Source organism: Idiotropiscis lumnitzeri, chromosome 11, assembly GCF_059441095.1.
Source record: "Idiotropiscis lumnitzeri isolate Australia: NSW breed Sydney's pygmy pipehorse chromosome 11, RoL_Ilum_1.0, whole genome shotgun sequence".
Lineage (NCBI taxonomy): Eukaryota > Metazoa > Chordata > Actinopteri > Syngnathiformes > Syngnathidae > Idiotropiscis > Idiotropiscis lumnitzeri.
In genome coordinates this window covers 11714015-11734756 of record NC_142401.1, presented here as the reverse complement: position 1 = coordinate 11734756, position 20742 = coordinate 11714015, and the positions used below count along the sequence as shown (strand labels likewise).

General features: G+C 42.3%; 2 protein-coding genes across 2 annotated transcripts; one reads left to right on the top strand and one right to left on the bottom strand.

Annotated features, from left to right (window-relative positions):
* The first annotated feature begins 6262 nt into the window (after positions 1 to 6262).
* On the top strand, positions 6263 to 9755 carry LOC148327456 (RNA-binding protein 15-like). The gene is made up of 2 exons (XM_088309703.1): positions 6263 to 6617; positions 6675 to 9755. The coding sequence occupies exons 1-2, from the start codon at positions 6446 to 6448 to the stop codon at positions 8807 to 8809; spliced, it is 2307 nt and encodes a 768-aa protein (XP_088165829.1). The 5' UTR covers positions 6263 to 6445; the 3' UTR covers positions 8810 to 9755.
* A 4487-nt stretch (positions 9756 to 14242) lies between these two features.
* Positions 14243 to 18848, bottom strand: LOC148327455 (amphoterin-induced protein 1-like). Its single transcript, XM_088307921.1, has 2 exons — positions 18565 to 18848; positions 14243 to 17355 (listed from the first exon to the last, which is right to left on the bottom strand). The coding sequence occupies exon 2, from the start codon at positions 17325 to 17327 to the stop codon at positions 15849 to 15851; it is 1479 nt and encodes a 492-aa protein (XP_088164047.1). The 5' UTR covers positions 17328 to 17355; positions 18565 to 18848; the 3' UTR covers positions 14243 to 15848.
* Between the last annotated feature and the right edge of the window lie 1894 nt (positions 18849 to 20742).

Below are 20742 nucleotides of genomic sequence, written 5' to 3'. Positions count from 1 at the left end.
TAACCTCGCCAATTCAATTGCAAAACTGTTCTTTAATAACAGCACAGACTTTGTATAGTATAAAACATAATCACAGAAAATATTTTGTAACATTTAATTTAATCATTATTTCTTGTGTTTTATGTTTGATCTCATGTACAGCACCTTGATACAGCTGTTGAGTACGGACTGCAGTATTTATGTTTTGGATGTATGCCTTTAAGGGGCGTGGCCAAGTGAGTAAAGTCATGAGCTGGAGTCGGCGTCTCTCTTTGTGAGTGATCTCTCTTTGTTTTTGTATTTGTTTGTTTTCACTCCAATGGAGCGGAGGCATATCTAAGGCTCGTTCGTAACTGCTGTTTTGGCTCGCAACACAAAGTAAAAATTGACCAACTCTTGAAATACTCATAATTTGTGGCACTTATGTCCAACCAATATCATTTTCTTTTTTCATTATCTAACAATATATCTATCAGCATATTTTTTTGTTGATGAGATATTTATTTATTATTAGAGCCCGAACAATATGGATTTGTTGAGGCCGATGCCGATAATTGGCAGAATGAAATTTCACTGTCAATTATTTAAAAAAAAAAAAAAACATATATCATGAATACAATAGCTTTTTAGTCGCTTTCCGGTTATAAAATTAATATTTTATTTACAGGCGGGGAATTTGACCGTTTTTTTTGTCTTATTAAATTTATACATACAATAAATACAATAAATAACAAAAAAAAGGCCTTCAATATTTTTTCCTATTTTTTTAGGTGGGTGGATGTTTGAATGTCATTCATTTTCTCTTATGTTGTCAGCATTAATTTGTTAATTAAATAAAAAAAAAATTCTGATGATTTCTGCCGATTATAAAAGAGCTAGTCTTGGGCAGTTAATCGGTCAGGTACTATTTCTTATACATTGTACCTGTATGTGTCATCTGATATTTTTTCTTTCACTGCAAAGTTCCAGATATGCTCAAGGTCTTATCTGTTTCCATCTGTCGCCCTTCTTTGCCGACACCTTCTTCAGTCTGACTTCTGGGAACGGTTGCCACAGCAACACTGGGGTTATATGACACTCATCGCTCTGCATCCCTTGACAGTCATCAGAAGGGAAGGAAAAAAAGCCTCCTTCCGCTTTCATCCTGTACAAAAAAGTAAACTACTGTGGTTAGTAAAAAAAATCATGAATGAAGCCGGTTACATTGACAACTTTATTTATAATCGTGATTTTGTGACAATTTTCACCATGTGAGTGGAATGTGTTAAAGTCATACCAGTATCGGCGTGTTGCTATTGCTTTCATTCAGCCTTTTCTGGCTTGTTTGATGCAGTGGCCTTGTGCCACTCTCACGTGATCTTCTCCAGGCTCAAAGGGATTTTAATTATATCATTAATATTAGCAAGTTGACATTTAGCGCACAAACTGTCCATCTGAGTCAACGTGTAGGAAAAGGTCAATCGTTTTGGTTAGTTGATTTCTTTGTATCGCATCCAAAGTATATTCATTATGTTGATTTGAAATGTAGGCAACGGTGGCCGAGTGCTAACCCATTTCCCTTACGGTTGAGAAGTTTGAATCTCAGCTCGGTCCTCCTCTGTGGAGTTTTTCACTCAGTATTCTTCGCATCACATTCCCAAAACATGCATGTTGGGTTAATTCAAGACTTAAATTGTCAAAAAATGTGAGAATGAATGGCCATTTCTCTACACTTGCCCTGTGATGGAAAACATTACTTAGCCATCCATCCAGGTCCAACAATGCTTCCAAGTGCACACAAGGATACTGAACAATCAAAGATAAAACCAAATTTAAAAAAGACTGCAATAAACATCAATGTAAAAACAAAGCTATATCATTTGGACATTTTCTACCATTAATGTGCCCCATAGAAAGAAATAACCAATTAACTAGCCAACCATGGCTTCTTCAGATTATAATATTTGTTTGGCACAAACACCACACACTCAACACCATACCAACAGCGAAGCATTGTTGTGGCAACATCATGCTTTGGGGCTTTTTTTTTCTTCATCTGGAACTGGGACCTTAGACAAAATAGCAGTCAATGTTAGCACAAAACCTTCAAGGTTCGGCTCGAAAGTAAGAAAAGGAATGACGGGAAAAGCCCACTAGAACATCTAGACTTTATTTGGGTTTAGACAGAGGCATTTAAAATGGTGGTAAGTGTATGCCGTTTACTCCCATTTAACATGGGTAGGAATGTGTTTGGTTAATGCTGAACACAGCTACATCCCAGTTATGAGGGGTGTGTACACTTTTGCAACCACATCTTTGTTCATCATTGTTCATTTTTACTTCTTTTGTTGAAAAGATCCTTTTTTTAAAAATACATTTCTTAGGTGGAAGACCAAAGAGGATGTTAATAGATGTAGTTAAAGAGGACATGAAAGTAGTTGGGGTGAGAGCAGAGGACGCAGAGGACAGGGTTAGATGGAGGCAACTGATTCGCTGTGGCGACTCCTGAAGGGAAAAGCTGCAAGGAAAAGAAGATTTATAAGGTGGAAAAGGTTTTTGCAATGGTGTATCGTGATCTTGTATTTTTTGTATCATAAAAATCTGACATTTGAACAGGGGTGTGTAGACTTTTGTACTCTCCTTGGTTGGCCACAAGTTTAAAGTGTGCCCCGCCTATCGTCCCAGCTCACCCGTGACCAGAGAGAGGCTTAACCACAGAAAATGAATGAATGGAAGTATAACAGAAACCAGTCCAGATTTAATAAGCAAACGTTAACCCCAACAATACAGCAAGGACATTTCTTTAAACACGTCTGTCTGACGCTGTCACGTTTTAATGATCTAATTCAATTTCCCGTCATCCAGTCTCCTGGAGGGACAATTTTGAGTTGCGATTCAATCTCTCTCGCCTGTTCTTGGCGGGTTGACGTCAGCACTCCTCCGCTGCGATTCCGTTCACCTTGGGCTGCCATGTGATGTTTTTTTTTTTCCCCCCTGTGCCTTCCCTCACACCCACTTACACTCACGTGAGCTCATGCATTCTGCATCTGCACCGCCACATCCGCCCAGTACTTTTCCTTGACTCCAGTCTCATTTAAATTCCTCCCTCCCTCCATCCTTGCTGTGTTTCTCCACTTGTGTTTGCACTGTCTGGGTCAGTCTCAGATGCTAAAAATAAGCCTCAAGCCTGGGCTGTGCTATTATCACAGATCAGATCCATTATCCTCTGTATTAACACTCCGACAAACATAATTACGGCGATGAATGTGCACAGATTACTTCATTGGTTGCAGTGAATGTGTGTTTTGAATGCTCGCTGTACATTCTTTTCCCTACATTCAGTTTTTACCATTAATCTTACTCTAAGTCTTATTATCCCAGCGTGTTTTAGCAGAAGAGGGCATACTGCTACTCTGCATGTGTTCAGACCGGTGAGAAAGTGTGTCATGTACTGTCATGACACACACACTGCAGTGCCTCGCCAAAGCCCGCCGCAGGAAGATGGCACGTGGCCTCAAACAGGTTTTTACTACAGAACAGCTACACAAGTAGAATGACTAACACTTTGCAGTGTTGTGAGGCGAATTTAATTATGCAATAAGTTACTCAATTATGCTTAGTTGTGTGCAGTGTCTCTTTTCCAAAGTTGTCTTTGACCTTAAAGGGGAAGTCAAGTCAAAAAATGTCTTTAAAATAATATGTTGTATGTGCCCCGAGTAATATGGCATTTTTATAAATATTGCTTGTGGAACATGAATTAAGCAGAAAAGCCACACATTTTTATTCAAAATGAGACTGTGACTGTTCTGCTGTTTTCTGGTGCCTACTGTATATGTGTTAATACCATTAATTTGTATTTTAATATAATGATTTCACTGTCTTTGTTGTTGTATTTTAGCTATTTTATGATATACAGTTTGAAAAGTGCTTTGTTACAGCTTCATCTGTTGTGAAATGCGCTTTATAAATAAAGTTGTATTGTATTGTATATCAAGTGGCGGTCATTTTGCCAATTGTTGACTAAAAATGACATTACCGTTACTCAGGGCTTAAGTAACGACCAATCGCGGCTCGTTCTCAAGCTGAGCCGCACTAAAGTCAGGCAAATTAACCACTACACTATTAAGTATCAACATTTTAAGGGGAAAATGTTTGAAGCAAACAAGCAAATACTCTTACATAGAAATAATAAAAGAAAAGGTATCTTGGCTGACAAAAAAAAAAAGATTTTGCATCTTGATTTGATATATTTAATTTGGGTTATAACACACTTTTTGCAGTGTAACTGTTTCCTACTCATAGTGTCACTAGTTTTAGTTTCATCATTTAACGGGTGAATGGTATTGGAGATCCACTCAGACACATTTTAATGCTGGTGACAGATTGCCTCTCCCACAAGAACATGTGACCCTCCATAGAGGAACTTCACCAGATGGTCTCTCAAAGAGGGGCCAGCCCAGGCCAGCTCACAGGGTTGAGGGCAAAGCTGCTGTCCCCATTTTTCTGGACACTATAATCCCCGGAGACTATCCCGTAGCAAATGATACTGCAGGGTCTTCTTGCAACAAGTAACTGGGTCAGATTGATCCAACAGAAGAACCTGTGTTTTCATTTAACAAACCATTTGTAATGTGTGGCTGGATTGGCCTTTTTTTTAAGTATAAAAATAACAATTTATTAATAACTGCAAGCATATTTCTCACCATGCTACGGTGCAAGATGTAATCCCCGTGTGGCAGTGCCCTACATACATGCCTTAGAATTTTAGCCCCATAATAATCAAAATAAAACCAACACATCAGCAATTATGCAAGAGGTCACACAACATATTGCAAAGGAAAACCGATAAGACATTTTTTATTCCAAAATGAATGACAGACATATAAAAGGTGATGTCCATTTGTTTTGCTTTTTGAAAGATATTTTAAAAATCGTTAATAGTAGTAGTTAATAATAATTGAAACTCATTCATAAGAGGCCAGATTGGTAACAAATGAAAAAGCATTGGTGGAGTGTCACATATATGGTGAACAGCCTAAGATTGTCATTCTGACTCTGATGATGGGAACACTCCCAACAATGTAAGTAACTCAAATGGTGAGAATAAATTCCTGTTTTTACACCTTTATCCAGATCATCAAATCATGTGGTGAATGCAAATAAAGCTTTACGGAAATTGATTTTTTTTTTTATTTGAATAGACATTGTGAATGGATGTCTAATTCATTTTTTCCTTTTAATATATGAAAATTGTTGCTTCAAAAGGGGTGGTGAAAACAAGTAAGTGTCTTTTAGAAATGTGTGTATATATATATATATATATATATATATAGGGCCCCTGTAATATATATATAATAATAAAATATATGTGACATGACATGAGAGTTAAATATATTATGAATAATTTAGTGCCTGGTTTGTTAGTTAGATAAATTAATAATTGACCAATTAAAGAGTATTTTCTTAAAAAAATAATGAAAAGTAAAACTAAATGGTACTATAAGCCGTTGCTGCTCTCTAGTGGTATTTTTTTGTCACAACAACAACTAGTTAGCGATGCACAATTGAACTTGTTTCGTTCATTTCTTACTTTAGAAAGAAATTGTATTTATTGGTGGAGGAAAAGTTGAAAAAAAATCTCCGCGTGTGTGAAGATGTGTAATTTTTGTTGTCATTTTGGAGGAAAGCGGTTTTTTTTCACAATTCTAAAAAATTTACAACTTTCAAGTAAAATTTTCTTCCAACTTCAGTACCCTATAATTGTATCTAAATGTTGCTGATTTGAATGTACTTTTCAAAATAATGTATGTCATTATATAATAATTTAACTTATTTAAATGGATCATTCTGATGGGATATTTTTCAACAACAAGCTAAATTTCTATCAAGAAAATAATATTGTCTTGCATTTTCAAATTTACGTCTCCCCTGCATCCATGTTTTGGTGGGAGTCACGTCAGAGACCGATGATATATCGCAAATTATGTCAGAGCTGCATGTCCAGACGGTAAGAAGCAGATTTTGTTACATGTTTGTTAGCCCACCCCAGGTCGAGATGGATTTTTTTCACCCCTAACAAAGTGTGGGACATAAAGGCAAATAAAATATCGCTATACTGCCAAGCTGCTCTATGTTTGAACGCCTTGAAGCGTCACAAAGAAAAGTGGTAACGTGTACCTCGTGCCACAAACGTTATCTTTGTGCTATTTTCAAATACTCTTTACGGGCGACGTTGAGCCGCACCCTTGTTTGTGATAGGCTGACGCACTTCCTCTTGTTTTGAGCGACGTCTCCGTACAGCCAATCAGAATGCCACACAGACGCAAAGGCGTGACTTCCGGTACAGTAGTAAGTATTCCAACATGGCGCTCGCGTATCTTGAGTGAGGCGTCGCCTTTGGCCTAGTTTCGAGTTGGACAAGTTTAGTTGGATTTCTGGTAGTAAAACGCCATTTTGTGTTTCACTTCGTGTATACTGGCGTTTGGAAATGAAGGAGAAAGACCGCTCGCCGGCGAGAAAACGCTCACGGGTGCCTGATGACGGCAAAGAGCGAAGAGGAAGTCTAGCAAGCAGAAGGAGCGGAGAGCTACTCAGCGTCGCGAGCAACAACGGCAATAGCTACGTCCCCGGCGGCGCCTCGTCCAGAAGAAGCTTACCCGGTGAGAAAAGAGACAATTATTCGGACATTCGGGCCGCTAATGGCTATGGCTATGCAGCTCCGCCAGGAACGCACGGTGGCGCCGTCCTCGCTTCACGCAGCGACCCGCGATCCCCCGAAAGTGAGTACAAGACTCTTAAAATTAGTGAGCTTGGCTCGCAGCTCAACGATGAAGACATAGAAGATGGCCTCTTCCACGAGTTTAAGAAATTTGGAAACGTGAGTGTAAAAATGAGTCGGGAAAATGATGAGAGGATAGCGTTCGTCAACTTCCGGAAGCCCGATGACGCTAGGGCTGCCAAGCACGCTCGTGGCCGACTGGTGCTCTTCGATCGGCCCCTCAAAGTCGACGTGGTGTACATGAACCGGCGCAGGAGCCGCTCCCCGCTTTCAAAAGACGGTTTTCCACCAGGACACAGACACGTTATCCCCCAGAGACAGCTCTCCCCCACTGGTTTGGGCTACAGAGACTTCCGGTTGCAGCAAATGGCGCTCGGCCCCCTCCCTCCTCCTCCTCTTCCTCACCTCACCGATGTGGAAAGAGATGCTTATTATTCCTTATACGATGGAAGGAATCACGCTGCCTTTCTTCCAGAATTCCACAATGACAACTCATCTGATGATAACCAGAGGGCAAACAGGACGTTGTTTCTTGGCAACTTAGACATTGGCCTGACTGAGAGCGACCTACGACGAGCGTTTGACCGCTTCGGCGTTATAACCGAAGTGGACATTAAACGAGCAGTGCGCGGCCAGAGCAGCACTTTTGGATTTCTCAAGTTTGAAAATCTAGACATGGCCCATCGAGCTAAAGTGGCCATGTCGGGGAAACTGCTGGGACACAACCAGCTTAAAATCGGATATGGCAAACCAACGCCCACTACCAGACTATGGGTGGGAGGCCTTGGCTCGTGGATTAACCTCGCCGCCCTAGCCAAAGAGTTTGATCGCTTTGGCACTATCAGGACTATAGACTACAGGAAAGGCGAGGCGTGGGCGTATGTTCAGTACGAGAGCCTGGATGCCGCTCAAGCTGCGTGCTCACACATGCGAGGCTTCCCCCTCGGCGGTCCTGATAGGAGAATCCGGGTGGACTTTGCTGACACTGAGCACCACTTCAAGCAGCAGCAGCAGTTTACTCAGCCCCCTCTGCCGCTTCAACACTTCGACTTGGTCCCGTTCGATCACCGCTTCGCAGATTCAATGAGAGATCGCTCGCCTCTGCTGCCTGCGCCTCGCTTCAGAGAGCGGGATCTCTCCTCTCCGGCTGAGTGGTCTGGCTTGGGTGTCCACGACAGGATGCGAGGGCCTGGTTTCCAGCCCGTGGCTCACCTGGAGAGACGTGAACACTGGCCAGTGGAACGCGAGTGGGAGTTACAAAGAGGAGACGCTAGCCGCCGCAGACGACACTTGGAGCATGCGTGGCGTCCGGATCGCTCGCCCAACAACAACGGCGTGGCTACTGAACTCAGCCCCGCAGATGGAGGCGGCGATAGTGATGGCGAACGCGTTCCTCGCCCTGGTCGAGCCTCCCCAAATAAAGGGCGCCCAAACAGTCAGGACAAGAGAAAAAGAACTCTCAGCCCGACCGCAGCTACATCGTGCTCCGAGAAGGAGCGCAAACGCAAACCCAAGAGCCCGGCGGGGAAGGAGGACGTCTCTGAGCATCTGTCTGCCCAGAAGCTTAATCAGGTGTGGCGAGGCGTCCTCCTCCTGAAGAACAGCAGCTTCCCAACAGTGCTGCACCTGCTCGACGGAGACACAACGGTGGTTTCCAAACTGCTCCCAGACGCCTCCAAAGGTGGCCAACCGTCACAGTTGAAAATCAGCCAGCGCCTGCGTATGGACCGGCCCAAGCTGGAAGAGGTCTCCCGCCGCATCAAGGCCGCCGGACCCAACAGCTACTCTGTCCTCCTCGCCATGCCCGCCAAATCCGAGGACGGCGCGGCACCAGACGGCAAAGACTCAACGGAGCGCCCGCTCAAGAATCTGGTGTCGTATCTCAAGCAGAAGGAGGCGGCCGGCATCATCAGCCTCCCCGTGGGGGGCGCACGCGACAAGGAGCACAGCGGCGTGCTTCACGCTTTCCCTCCATGTGAGTTCTCTATGCAGTTTATGGATGAGTCTGCGAAAGCTTTTGCTAAATCAGATGATGACTACATGGTGATGGTCATTATTAGTGGAGCATCATGAGAAAAAAAAATACAGCTAAAGCTTCATGAGCTTTGTAGTGTGCTTTGTAGATGAGGTTACCTAAATGGTGTTTCATTCAAATTTTTATGACCAACCTCAAGTCACTGAATTGAAATAATTTCTCATTTATGTTGTCCTCTGCACTAAAGGCCATTTAAACAGAAACATGTTAAATTTTGACTTTAAGTGACAAATCTAACTTAAGTACAAAGATTTTGGGGGTGAATTCTAAAGAGAAAGTCTTAATCATTTTTTAAGTCAACCTAATATGTGTACCCTCACAAAAATGTGACAATACATGAGTGTTACTTTTGGTGCCTTGGCGCCCTTCTAAGACACAACACAGTGATAGTGTGTGCAACGAGTAGCTCATCCCTAGTACAGAATTTCAGAAATGCTTCAATTTATTTTATTTTTTGCTAGAAATTGTGACAAAGCCTATTTGTGAACTGTTATATAATAATTTGCTTTCATTATTGCCTAATTGACAAATATTGTCCTGAGAAGATTCAACAGTGAATAGTGTGAAAATGTTAGTTTTTGTTTTGTCAGAAAACCTTTACATTTGTTGCGCTAGAACTACCTAGAAATGCATGACATAATCAATCCATTGTCAAAGATTGTCTTTTTTTTTTGGGTGTAATTTGGCAACTAAGTGTAAAAAAAAAATTCATCTGGAGTGTATGATTGAAGCTGTAATGCTTGTTTGCTGGAACAGACTCTTGATGAATTACGATCAGAAGGAGGAGGAAGCGCTCAGCTCTCCTACCTCTAAATGGGACTATTCATTGTTCTCACCATGTTTACTATTGTTTTCAAATGGAACACGTGTGTGCTGTGTACTCAGGATATCTGTACACGCACACGGAGAGCAGCCGTGCTCGTGGAGAGTAAACAAAGTGCACTTCGCAGATTGTGTCTCAATAAATTTGCTCATTCGTGGGAACCTCAAGGAAAGACTACCTTTGTGACCTTTTCTGTTCTCGGATTTGTCTATCCAGCTTGAACGTCTCCCGGGGCTTTGACAGTGGGCAGCTTCCCAACAACCAGGAGAGGAAGTTTTGACTTCCCAGGAAAAAGAAGCACTCGAATCAGTGTGTTGATTACAATCGATTGACCTCTTTTCAGTTTGGTTTCCAGACCATCTGCATGGCCTTTTGTAGGCCTCGGGTCTCATCTGGACCACTGGTGCAATTGCCCCAGGTGGACGCGGAGGCATGTTTGTTCGCGTTGTCATGTTCTCGCACGGAGAACCTCGTGTGAGGCCCACACTTGACCACACATGCATCTTGTCTACGTCAGAGAGCAGCCAGCGCCGCCTTTATCTGACATTAACTGGAATGGAACAAAAAAAAAAACAACCGTGCATATGAGACCCTTATCTTTATTACTGATTTATTACATAATTGTCTTTTGCCAAAGTAGTCTAATGACATTGAATGAGGCACGAGAGGATGATATCAGACATTGCTAGTGCTCATCTTCAACACGTGGGACCAGACTGACTTCATAGGGGCTCAGGAAATCCTGGTGCTGTGATTTGGACACATCCACTTCTATTCCACAGGTAAGCATGCATACACAAAGCATTGCTGGCATAAATGCTAAGTCATTTTTAATGTTTTTTTGAACAATAATCCATTTGCCCCCAATTACCCTTTGCAGTTTAACGTGACCTGAAAGACTGACAATTAACATAGACTTTTTTTTTCTGACAAGTAAATTTGTGTTTCTTTTGGGTTAGGTGGCAGTAAATTAAAATGGCTTCAGCAATTCTGCACTTATGGTAGCAGCCACATGCTACATAATTCAGAAGCTGCAATGCTCAGTTTTCTTGGGCAACCATTTTGAAATGATTTTATAACGAGTTGGAGTTTGCGGCGGTATCACTAAGCTATTCCATTTTTTACGTCTAAATGTTTCTGCATGTCATTATTATGCAGGCCAACCAAACATTGTAATACCTCCTCACGACTCCATAAAAACTGAGCCTTTTTATATATAAAGACAGATTTGTACACATTTCTTGCATCACTTCTGCAATCACTTGATTGTGTCCATTGAAGGTATTGTCAAATCATCCAAATGTGATCTGTTATCTTTTGGTCTTCATTTAGATCACATGCAACTGAGATAAACTGAGTGTACCCTGGATTAGTCACGGCGTTTGCACAGTTGAAATGCCTTTTCTCCTCTCCACAGTTCACACGTGCATCACCCACTTTATGAAGCTGTAGACGGGCTTTTGGACCTCACGACAACGCTGGAGATGTGCCCAAAAGCTGTTCGCAGAGGTAGGCCATCCGCTTGAGTGTTGAACTTCCTTTCCTGTTGTCTTCATCCCTTTTCAGTGTTGTGTGAGCTCAAGACAGATGAGATGACATCAACAGTCCACTTAAGGTAAGTTGAGTTCAGTGTCTTGGCCCCCGCCGCGCACTGGGCGACACCTCTGGCGCCTGGCAACGGAAAATCTGCAATCTTGTGTCTGGATTTGTGGCTACACACACAGTGTATTGTAATATTATTTTTTATTGAATCTCCCAGAGACCAACGGTAGGCCACTTATTAAAATTACTGGTAGTTGCCACGCTGTGAGGCGGGGTCTAGCGGTTTTAATTGTTGATGTCGACTCACATCCTGTACATTTAGTGATGAAAAGTTCTTTCTTACCAAGGATGCGTTGTTTTTTTATGACACTGAGAGGTGTTAATTTACCTGTGTTTATTATCGTGCTAGTAGTCTGCAGTGTCGCAAATATACAAACCCATACGGAAAGCTATTTCTCGTGAAGGTATTTGTCTCGTCATGGAGGTATTTTAATACATTCGAAGATTGTAGAGCGCTATTGGCTCTCAACAGTGAAGCATTTATTTTATTCATGTGGATTTAATTAAGTTTTAGTGGACTGATCGCTTCAAAATCTCATTCAGGAGGTCATAATTGTATTAGTGAATGTACTTGTGCTGGTATCGAACGTCCCTAATGAAAATATTACAGCTTTAGTTAAACTAAATCATGACATAATTTGTCTTATATGTTGTGCAGTTGATTTTCGTTTATTTTTGGAATAAATTCAGTTGTTGTAAAAAAAAAAAAAAATGCTGCGTTTTTATTTTTGGGGTTAAAATAAAATTTTCACCAGATGTGCTCTTTGATGGATGTCAAGATTTACATCTTTTTTACATTGTTTATCCTGTTGAGGGTGCAAGTAAGATAGAGATTATAACCAGTTGACTTTAGGCCCCCCCCCCCACCCACTCCTGAAAAAAAAAAAAAGAATACAATACACCATGGACTTATGGTTGTTGTCACTTAATAGACGTACTGGTGTTTACGCTGCGTCAAAACGGATTCCAATCTGTCTGCACATAAATCAGGCAAAAGAGTTTCCAACCAATCAAATCAGCTTGCTCCAGCTTCCCATGACATTGGGAAGGGGAAGGGGAAGGGGAATACAAAATGGTTGCAGTTGAGGATTTTTTTTTTTTTTTTTAAGGTTTGATCACGTGACCATCAAGGCCTTGAGGATGGTTACTGACCTTTATCTCAGTGCTGCAGTTTTGTTTCCATTTCAGTCTCCAGTCCAAACAAACTCATTTTTAAGTGACGTAAAGAGGCTAATTGGCAGAATATTTATGATTAATCTTCATGGAATTAGATAGTGGAGCCTCGCATTCTGTCAACCGCTTTGTACGAATTCGCGGTTGAGTCACCAAATGCCCAAATCTCCCAGGCGTGGATGTTTGGTGCACTTAGAGGTAGTCGCCGCTAGGTGTCAGCACAGTCCCTCAGCAAGCATTTCATGTACCATTCAGTTTACCTGTGAGAGAGTCCCACAAGGGGCTGAGATAGAGGAAAGCATGAGTCATCTTATTTAAAATTCAGGACTTTAAAAGAGAATAAAGCTTCGATTATTCAATGTCACCAATGCCATTCATGCAGTTTCTGCCTTTTTTTACGCGTGTTTCTAGTTATAATCAGGGAATACTTGTCTTTGGGATTGCTAATTCCTGATTGACCTGAATTATTCAGATCAAAACAAAATCCCAGTAAGTAGGATGACTGTCGATTTTGGTGCATTGCCCTTTCTACACGGTCGACTGTGGCGCACTCAGCGACTGTGTTCTCTCCATTGTGGGTAAACATGGTAACATGGGAGTGCAGCAGAATGCTTCAATCATGAATCCAGCACCTGGTGAAGTTTCACACTCCCATGATAATTCACTGCACAGGCCCGTTATAACGTCACAGTTTATTGGTGCAAAGCAAAAGGCGACCTTGAAGAGGGTACTAGAGTGCGACGTGAGCAAAGATCATGTGGTTTGTGGTTCAAATAAGGATAAATAAGGAATCTTACACGGTAGAACATAGAAGAATACAAAAGGACACTATAGCATTTGGCGCTCAAGCCATCTGCGTGCTCTCCGGTTTCACTCTCAAGTAATCAAGACCGTCTGGATTAGTGTAATAGAGTAACATGAGCCAGCAGGCGTCTCTGCCACTTAGCAGATTGAAGTCTGATATACACACACGTCAGGTCAGCTCTGCTGTGGAACATGATGCTTTTTTGTTGTTGTTTTGAACTTGTTTGTAAATCTGTCGTCATTGGTTTTACATAATGCTCAGTTGGGGCATACAGGAATAGAAAATGGGTGTGCGGAGAGTTAGTTGTTCTCTTTTCCGCGGGTGTGTCAGGAAAGTTCCAGGACAGGTGTCACAAAATCTACATTACACACATTAAAAAGATCTAGTTACGTTTGCTTTGATCAGCGTGTGAGAAGAAGCGAGAGTTATGCCAGGACAACTCAGGGATTTCTCACCATGAGAGCGCGCTTGCTCACAAAGAGCCTAAGCATTCGACATTTCCTGCCCAAGAACATCGCTGTGAAGGCGCAACCTCCCCACTTACACAACCCGGTTGTGTATGATTTGCGTTTCCCTCTTTCACAAGGTCAAGGAAGAACAGATTTCTCTCCATTTCCAATTCCTGTCACATAATGCTCTTATCTTAAGAGGTTCGAGATATTGGACCTCAAAGTGGACTTGGCCCTGAAAGTGTTTCATGGTTTTCTTCCATATCAAACTCACTATTATGTATTAATGGACCTTGCTTCTCGCGCTGCGGGAACAGAAAAGGACACTTTTTACACTCTTTTCATACAATTGTCAAGAGATGTCTCGCAATAATGAAGAAGTCAGCTTCACAATGGTGAGTCATTCAGGATGTAATTTAGTAAATTTAGCAGCGTAAGAGTAGGGACCACATTTCTCACATGGGTCTTGAGCTGAATAAACTATGATGACTTTTGTCAATATCGTGAAAATAATCAACAGAAACATTTGCAGTATACAAAAGACACAAACATTTTTTTTTACAGAACTGCCGTCCTACATCAGTAACAAAAAACATTAAAAGGCAACCAAAGGAATCAATGTTTTCATTGAATTTATTCTTCCTGTGATGGAAAATGGTCATAAACAATCATTTCATGCCTTATAGTTTTTGCACATAAGTGGGAGTGAACAGCAATGATGTTTGGAGATGAAACATCTCTGCGCTGAGCTCTTCGACAAGAATATTACCAGTGACCTCTTAAATATTCGACGTGCTACTTGCCAACCCTGCCCCCAGCCACTGCTTCTATTTATACGAGCCGCCATAGAACCTCTAGCCTTAGCCACAAGGTCGCATAATATCGCAGGCATTAAATCAGCATTAAAGAGAGCTGATGATGTCATCTTTTTAGCGTATAGCATTTCATGGCTCTAGTAAAACTAGAATGGTATTCTCAGGATTGGAATGCCGACCATCGGTAATTGATATTTACATTATGTTGTCTTTTGTCTCATAATGTTGACACATGATAACACGGAAACACGGAATTCTCAAACAGCATACATTCAGTAGATTTATTTAGACCTTTACTATATGGTTGCTACATTATGTGTATTAAAACATTCTTAGTGCTTGGTGGTGCGTGAGAATTCAACTCACTTTTAGAAATAAGAACCATGAATGTTGAAATGCTACAAAGGAGTATTAAGGGCCACACTGAAAAAAAGTACCTAAATTGTATTATGTCATATAAATTGTCCATCCAGCCATTTTCCGTTCCGCTTATCCTCACAAGGGTCAGGCAGTAGGCATGGTCCACCCTGAACTGGTTGCCAGCCAATCACAGGGCACATATAGACAAAGCACCCACACCCACAATCACTCTTAGGGACAATTTGGAGTGTTTCATTAACCTGTTTTTGGAATGTGGGAGGAAAACCCACGCAGGCATGGAGAGAACATGCAAACTCTACACAGGTAGGCCGAAGCCGGAATCGAACCCTGCGCCTCTGCACTGTGAGGCCATCGTGCCGCCCATATACATTGTCACAAGGAAAATAAAAAAAGACGGTAAACCTAAAAGCAACTGATAAGCATCAACGGTCACTATCTCTCTATTCATATTTTATTCTCAATTAGTATTTTTTTTTCCTTTTCAGTGTAGTCCTAATGGCAAGTGCAAGTATGCAAATTAATAGAAGAAAACATTCAATGCTACAACTTTTTTTCTGGCATATGTGAATTGTCGGAATTTATTTATATACACCTATAACGCTAGATATTGTTGTAATGTTTTTTTTGTTTTTTTTCCCGGGCATTGTTACTCTTTAGTACTACATTTTTATTCTAAGTGATTATTTGAGTCAGTTTTACTAATCTGTTGTCCAATGTGACCCCTTGCTGCTTGTGTGTTGACCGCACTAATGTTATTGTGGCGATCTGGTTTACTCAGGGTTGGGCATTAATGCCCAGAACCTTTCAGGTCCTCTCATTTGTGTCCCCAGAGCAAAGAAAGCTTCCGGGATGCCATTAACAGCTCGGTGAAGCAGGAGATCTTGGTCAAGTTGACTGGAATATACAGTAGCATCGCTCTCGAAACATGAACAAATTGATCAACTCCAAGCGCTTCCATGTTGGGTATTTGGGAATCTTGCGTCAAAGACATGCGCAGTGGTTTTGTAGACTCTCTCATGCAAAAAATCTTCACACCATCATGGGCGTGTCTGAGCTCACCGAGCTGACAGACGTCTTTCTCTTTTTGTGTCCCCCCTTCCAATCTTCTTCTTTTGGGTTCAACCTCCCGTTCTGCTCCAACGGGTCCTTGGTGTCGTATGGGAAGTGTCTGCCGCCCTCATTTCCTCTTTCTGATTCGGTCTCTTGGTGGGTTTGGGGGTTGCTGATGGTGGAGGAGTGAAGGCTTCCCATTGGGTCGTTCTTCTCCTGACCTGGACAACAGGCGCAGCGGCAAGGTGTGAGGTAGAGATAGACGAAAACCATCACGATGCTGATCAGGCATGCGATGAGGGTGGTGTACGCCGTCTTCAGGTTCTCCAAGCCGGCATTTGTGGTGGTGTTAAAGACCACGACGGTGAAGCAGAGTGTCTGGTTTAGGTTGTCTCTGGTGGCGTAGCAGGTGTACACGCCTGAGTCGTCCGCCTTCAGAGGTCCCAGCTGAAGGTTTCCATCTGGAAGTATCATTGCGCTTTTGTTTGCTGTCGACACGGTGAGGTTTCCTGGCAGGGTCCAGGTCTTCACCATGTCTCTCTGCTTGGTGTCGCAATCCAACACCACAAACTGCTCCAAATAGGCTTGCCTGTCCATTATCTTGACCTCGCTGCAGTTCAAATAAGCTTTGTCCAGTTCGAGGGTGGCCACTTTTCGTTTGGGTTGTCCCGCAAGGATGCAGGTGTGTTCCTCCTTAAAGTCCACGACGGAGCTGAGATCTTTGAGGTGCCAGCGTGCAACCACGTTGAAAAGATCACAGCTGCACGGGAGGGGGTTGTTGTGGAAGTACAGACCGTTTTTGATCCACGCGGGCAGAGCTTGAAGCTCATGGAATGTTAGCGATTTGATCCGGTTGGAGGAGACGTCCAACAGTGTGAGCGTCTCAATGCGGCTTCGCTCCTTCACCAGCTCCAAGGGAAAGCGAGAGATCAGATTTTGGCTCAGGTAAAGCTTCTGAAGGTTGACCAGACCCGAGAAAGCAGCGGAGCGATCTATCTGCGAAATGCTGTTCTTATAGAGCAGCAGCACCTCCAAGTTCTCCAGCGGCTCGAACATGTACTCATCCAGCTGGCGGAGCTGGTTGGAAGACAAGTCCAGGTAACGCAGCCTCGTCACATACACAAACGCCTCCGATGACAGGAAGGAGAGCCCATTGTGGCTGAGCAGCAGCGTGTGGAGTCGACTCAGCACGATGGGCGTCCACTCGGCTCGCAGTCTGCTGATGGAATTGAAGCTGAGATCCAGCACCGATGTGTACTTCGGAAGATGAATCGGGGGGTTGGTGAGATTTCCTTTGGAACAGCTGATGATGTTGCTGGCGCACACGCACGTCTTTTGGCAGTTCAGCGGACCTCCCACGAGCTGTCCACTGGTGTGCAGCGACCAAAGTAGAGGCCCAACCAAGAGAAAGATGCTCCTCCTCAACACCGACCGATCACGTATGTGCAATCTCTCCATTGTGTCAGCAGTCTTCAGAATCACGGACCTGTGGAGATAATCCAGATTATTTACTGACGATTATGCGTTTAATTTCTAATTTAGGACTCGTGCACACACCTCTACATGTTGTGATAATTACTGATGAGCAAATTTCATTTCAAGACAAAAGTGCATCCATTGCTACAGCGACACTAGTGCCACTCCTGTTAAGTTTCGTTTGTTATTAAAAAAGTCAACCCCCAAAAGATATTTGCAATGTGTTCAATGCGCCTTCACTAGTCCAAACACGGCATTCTGATTAATAAAAATAATTAATTAATATAACGTGCAATATGAGTTACGATCTGAAAATGATATCGCAGGTGCTAACAACAATCACAGCTCACTTGTTTTCTAAAGCGAAGCCATGATTGGTCGTTACCTGAGCCCTGACCAACTTTTTTGTTTTCAGTCGGCAGAAGTGACAAAATGGACGCCCACTGAGATACAGAAAAATGTGTGGGTCATATTCCACGAATGCAAAATTAATCAGAATACCATGTTTAGACTAGTGGACCTGCATCAGACATTTTTCTTATAAAACATTTTTGGGGTTGACTTCCCCTTTAAGAATTTGCTATCAACATTTCATGAAGTGCACTGAAATTTCATCCAGCACTGCTCTTTATCCTGCATGTTACATCTCTCTCATCTAATCCATTTTATCGTGCGTGTTCTCAATGGGGACGTATAGGTGATATATGGACGAAAAAAAAAAACATTCACATCTACGATATACGCAATCTACAGTCTTCTATGACATGCAAGATGAGCTGAGATTCAAACCCCGGAATTTACGGGCTGTGAGGCAGACGTGTCAACCACGAGTTCGCCTTGCTGCCCAGTCACAAAATAAGAATACTGTGTGGATAAATGTCTCACAAAATGCTATATTGGCACCCCTAATATCGTATTTAAACTTTGCTTTTAACGTTTTATAAAATGCACCAACATTTCAACGTTTCTTGCTCTATACCTGCATTTACAAATGACAATAAATCCTGTCTTTTATATGCTTTTAGTCAGAGTTGTTGTCATGAAAAGCTGGTCACGGGTGATAAAATGCACGATGTATAATGCAAAATGCAGTCAGGTTTGCAGCAAAATCTGGGGGTGTATATTGCATAGCTCAAAAGTTCTGGAAATTCGGCTGAACAAAAAACTGCGTTTATTTTACTTAATAAATAATAATAATCACATGCTTCTGTCCGTTTACCTTTATCCTGTCATTCGCTCTTTCTCCTTTTTTATAAAGGAGAAAAAAACATGTTCCGCAGGCACGGGGTTAACCATGTGTTGGTTCTTTGCAGCAAACTGATCAAAATAAAGTCCTGGCTCTTCGTCTTGGGTCCAATCTCTTGCGAGCCGCTCCTGGACGGGATCGACCGGTGTTTCTCTTCCTGTCTCCTGCAACGAGTACATCACAAAAGAGTGAGGAGCACCGCGCGGCAGTCTTTATCGCTGAAGAGCGAAGGCACCATGTGATACAGTTGATGCAATGGGTGTCACGTCACCGCGCAGTTCTCGCTTTCTTTCTCTCTCTTCCTTGCCCTCGCTCACAGCACGTGGCGTTAATTGAAGACAAAACCATGAATCTTACCAATTGATTTTGACTTCAAATAGCTGCGAAAAACAACGCTCGGGTCGTATTTCGTGTCGCTGTTTTGCCGCCGTTGTTTCCTGTTTTTGATTTTCTTGTTTCAAATTTATGACCTAAAAGTGTTTCTAAGACACAATTATTCTGTACTTAAGCGTATTGGGCTTTCGTAGTTTTGCGCAGAACTTGTGTTCAGGAAATATAAAGCTCCCTCTCAGTCAGCGTATGTTCACAAACACATCACATTTAAAATCAAGAGGGCATCAACTATTGTTTCATCTTAAAACAATATAATTATTGTATTGTAATTATTGTACAGTATTGTTAATTTTTATGCACGTGTTCAGTATTTATTGCAGGTTTTGTTGATCAGATACTGCAACGTAAATGATTTAATCAATGCCACACTCAACTAGTGTTTGAAAACTTAACTACACTAACTAGACCAAAGGTCACCAACTTTTTTTAAACTTGGCATTCCTTCCTGGCTCCTGATATGCCAAAGACTTCCAATTTGCAGAGATGTGCATTTCACCCGATGTTGACAGTCCACCCTCTGTCCGCGACCTGGGCACCCTTACACCATTGTCCCTCCATCCTTATTCATAAAAATAGTTGTCCTCCATTCCCGTCCGATCTCTGCCTTTTAAAGCGTTTTAGGGATGATGGACGAAAACCCACTTCCGTCTTTACTTTCTCTGTCCTTTTTTAAAAAAACAAAAAAACAAACTGCCAGAGTGTTCCGCATCTAGGACGGAATGCCTGTCCGTCTCAGCCAATTTAATGCAAACTCCTAAAATAACAAATTTTCTCAAAATACCTTCAGTGATGTTTTCATCAAAGGCAAATATTTGACATTAGAAAAATTTCACGGCACACCACCTGGAAAAATTGTCACAAAATGTTTGCATACTGAAATAATAATACGTGGTATTATAGTGGAAGAGCTTTTCATTGTTCTGCCAGGCATAGATAGATCGGACCAATTAAGGGTAAATTTCTTTCCAGAATTTCTGGATTACAGCAAATTCCAAATGACAGAATCTCATTTCAGGTTACTACACCGTATAGGAACAGAACTCTGTCTTAAACCGAGGATCCTCTCAAATCTATTTCCTGTGAGCGTCAGTGCTACAAGGTAGAGGAATTGATTATTGAACTGCTTGGTGCCGTTTTCTTCAAAGCAAAAAAAAAAACATGGGGGGGGGGTGCTAAATAGTCTTGCACTGTCATTATGTTGCAGGCAATGATGTCAGTGTAATAATGAAGACCTTCCTCTTGGCTCATCTTTTCTGTGGTGAAGGACAAGCCAAGTGCACGTGCGTGTGCACTGCAGCAGTCGTTGCAGGACGTGATGTGCATGCAGCTGTGTGGGATGGATCAGTGTGCTCGTTGAATGGGAATGAAACTGGTCTGTTCCAGGTGCTCTTAAGGGGGCATGTAACGGAAAATGGCAGAATTGTAGTGTAGTGGTTAGCACGTCTGACTCGCAGTTGAAAGATGCGGCTTCTAATCTGGATACTGGCATTCATTTGTGCAATTTGCATGCTTGTGGCGATATTTGCTGGTTATGTCGTACTACATTAGCTGAAATAAGCTAGCTACAGCTCACCTGAGACTCTAATGAGGTCAAACTGTATTGGAAATGTATTGGATGGATGTTACAGTCTGCTTGCACTGGGGCGCCGCCGGGCAGTCCGAGATCCAGCAGTGCAACAATGTTGTCTCTTTTGTGTTTTTTATTTTTAAATGCAAGGTTGTTTTCCTAACCCTCTCACTGGCTTGCTGTGGATTTTG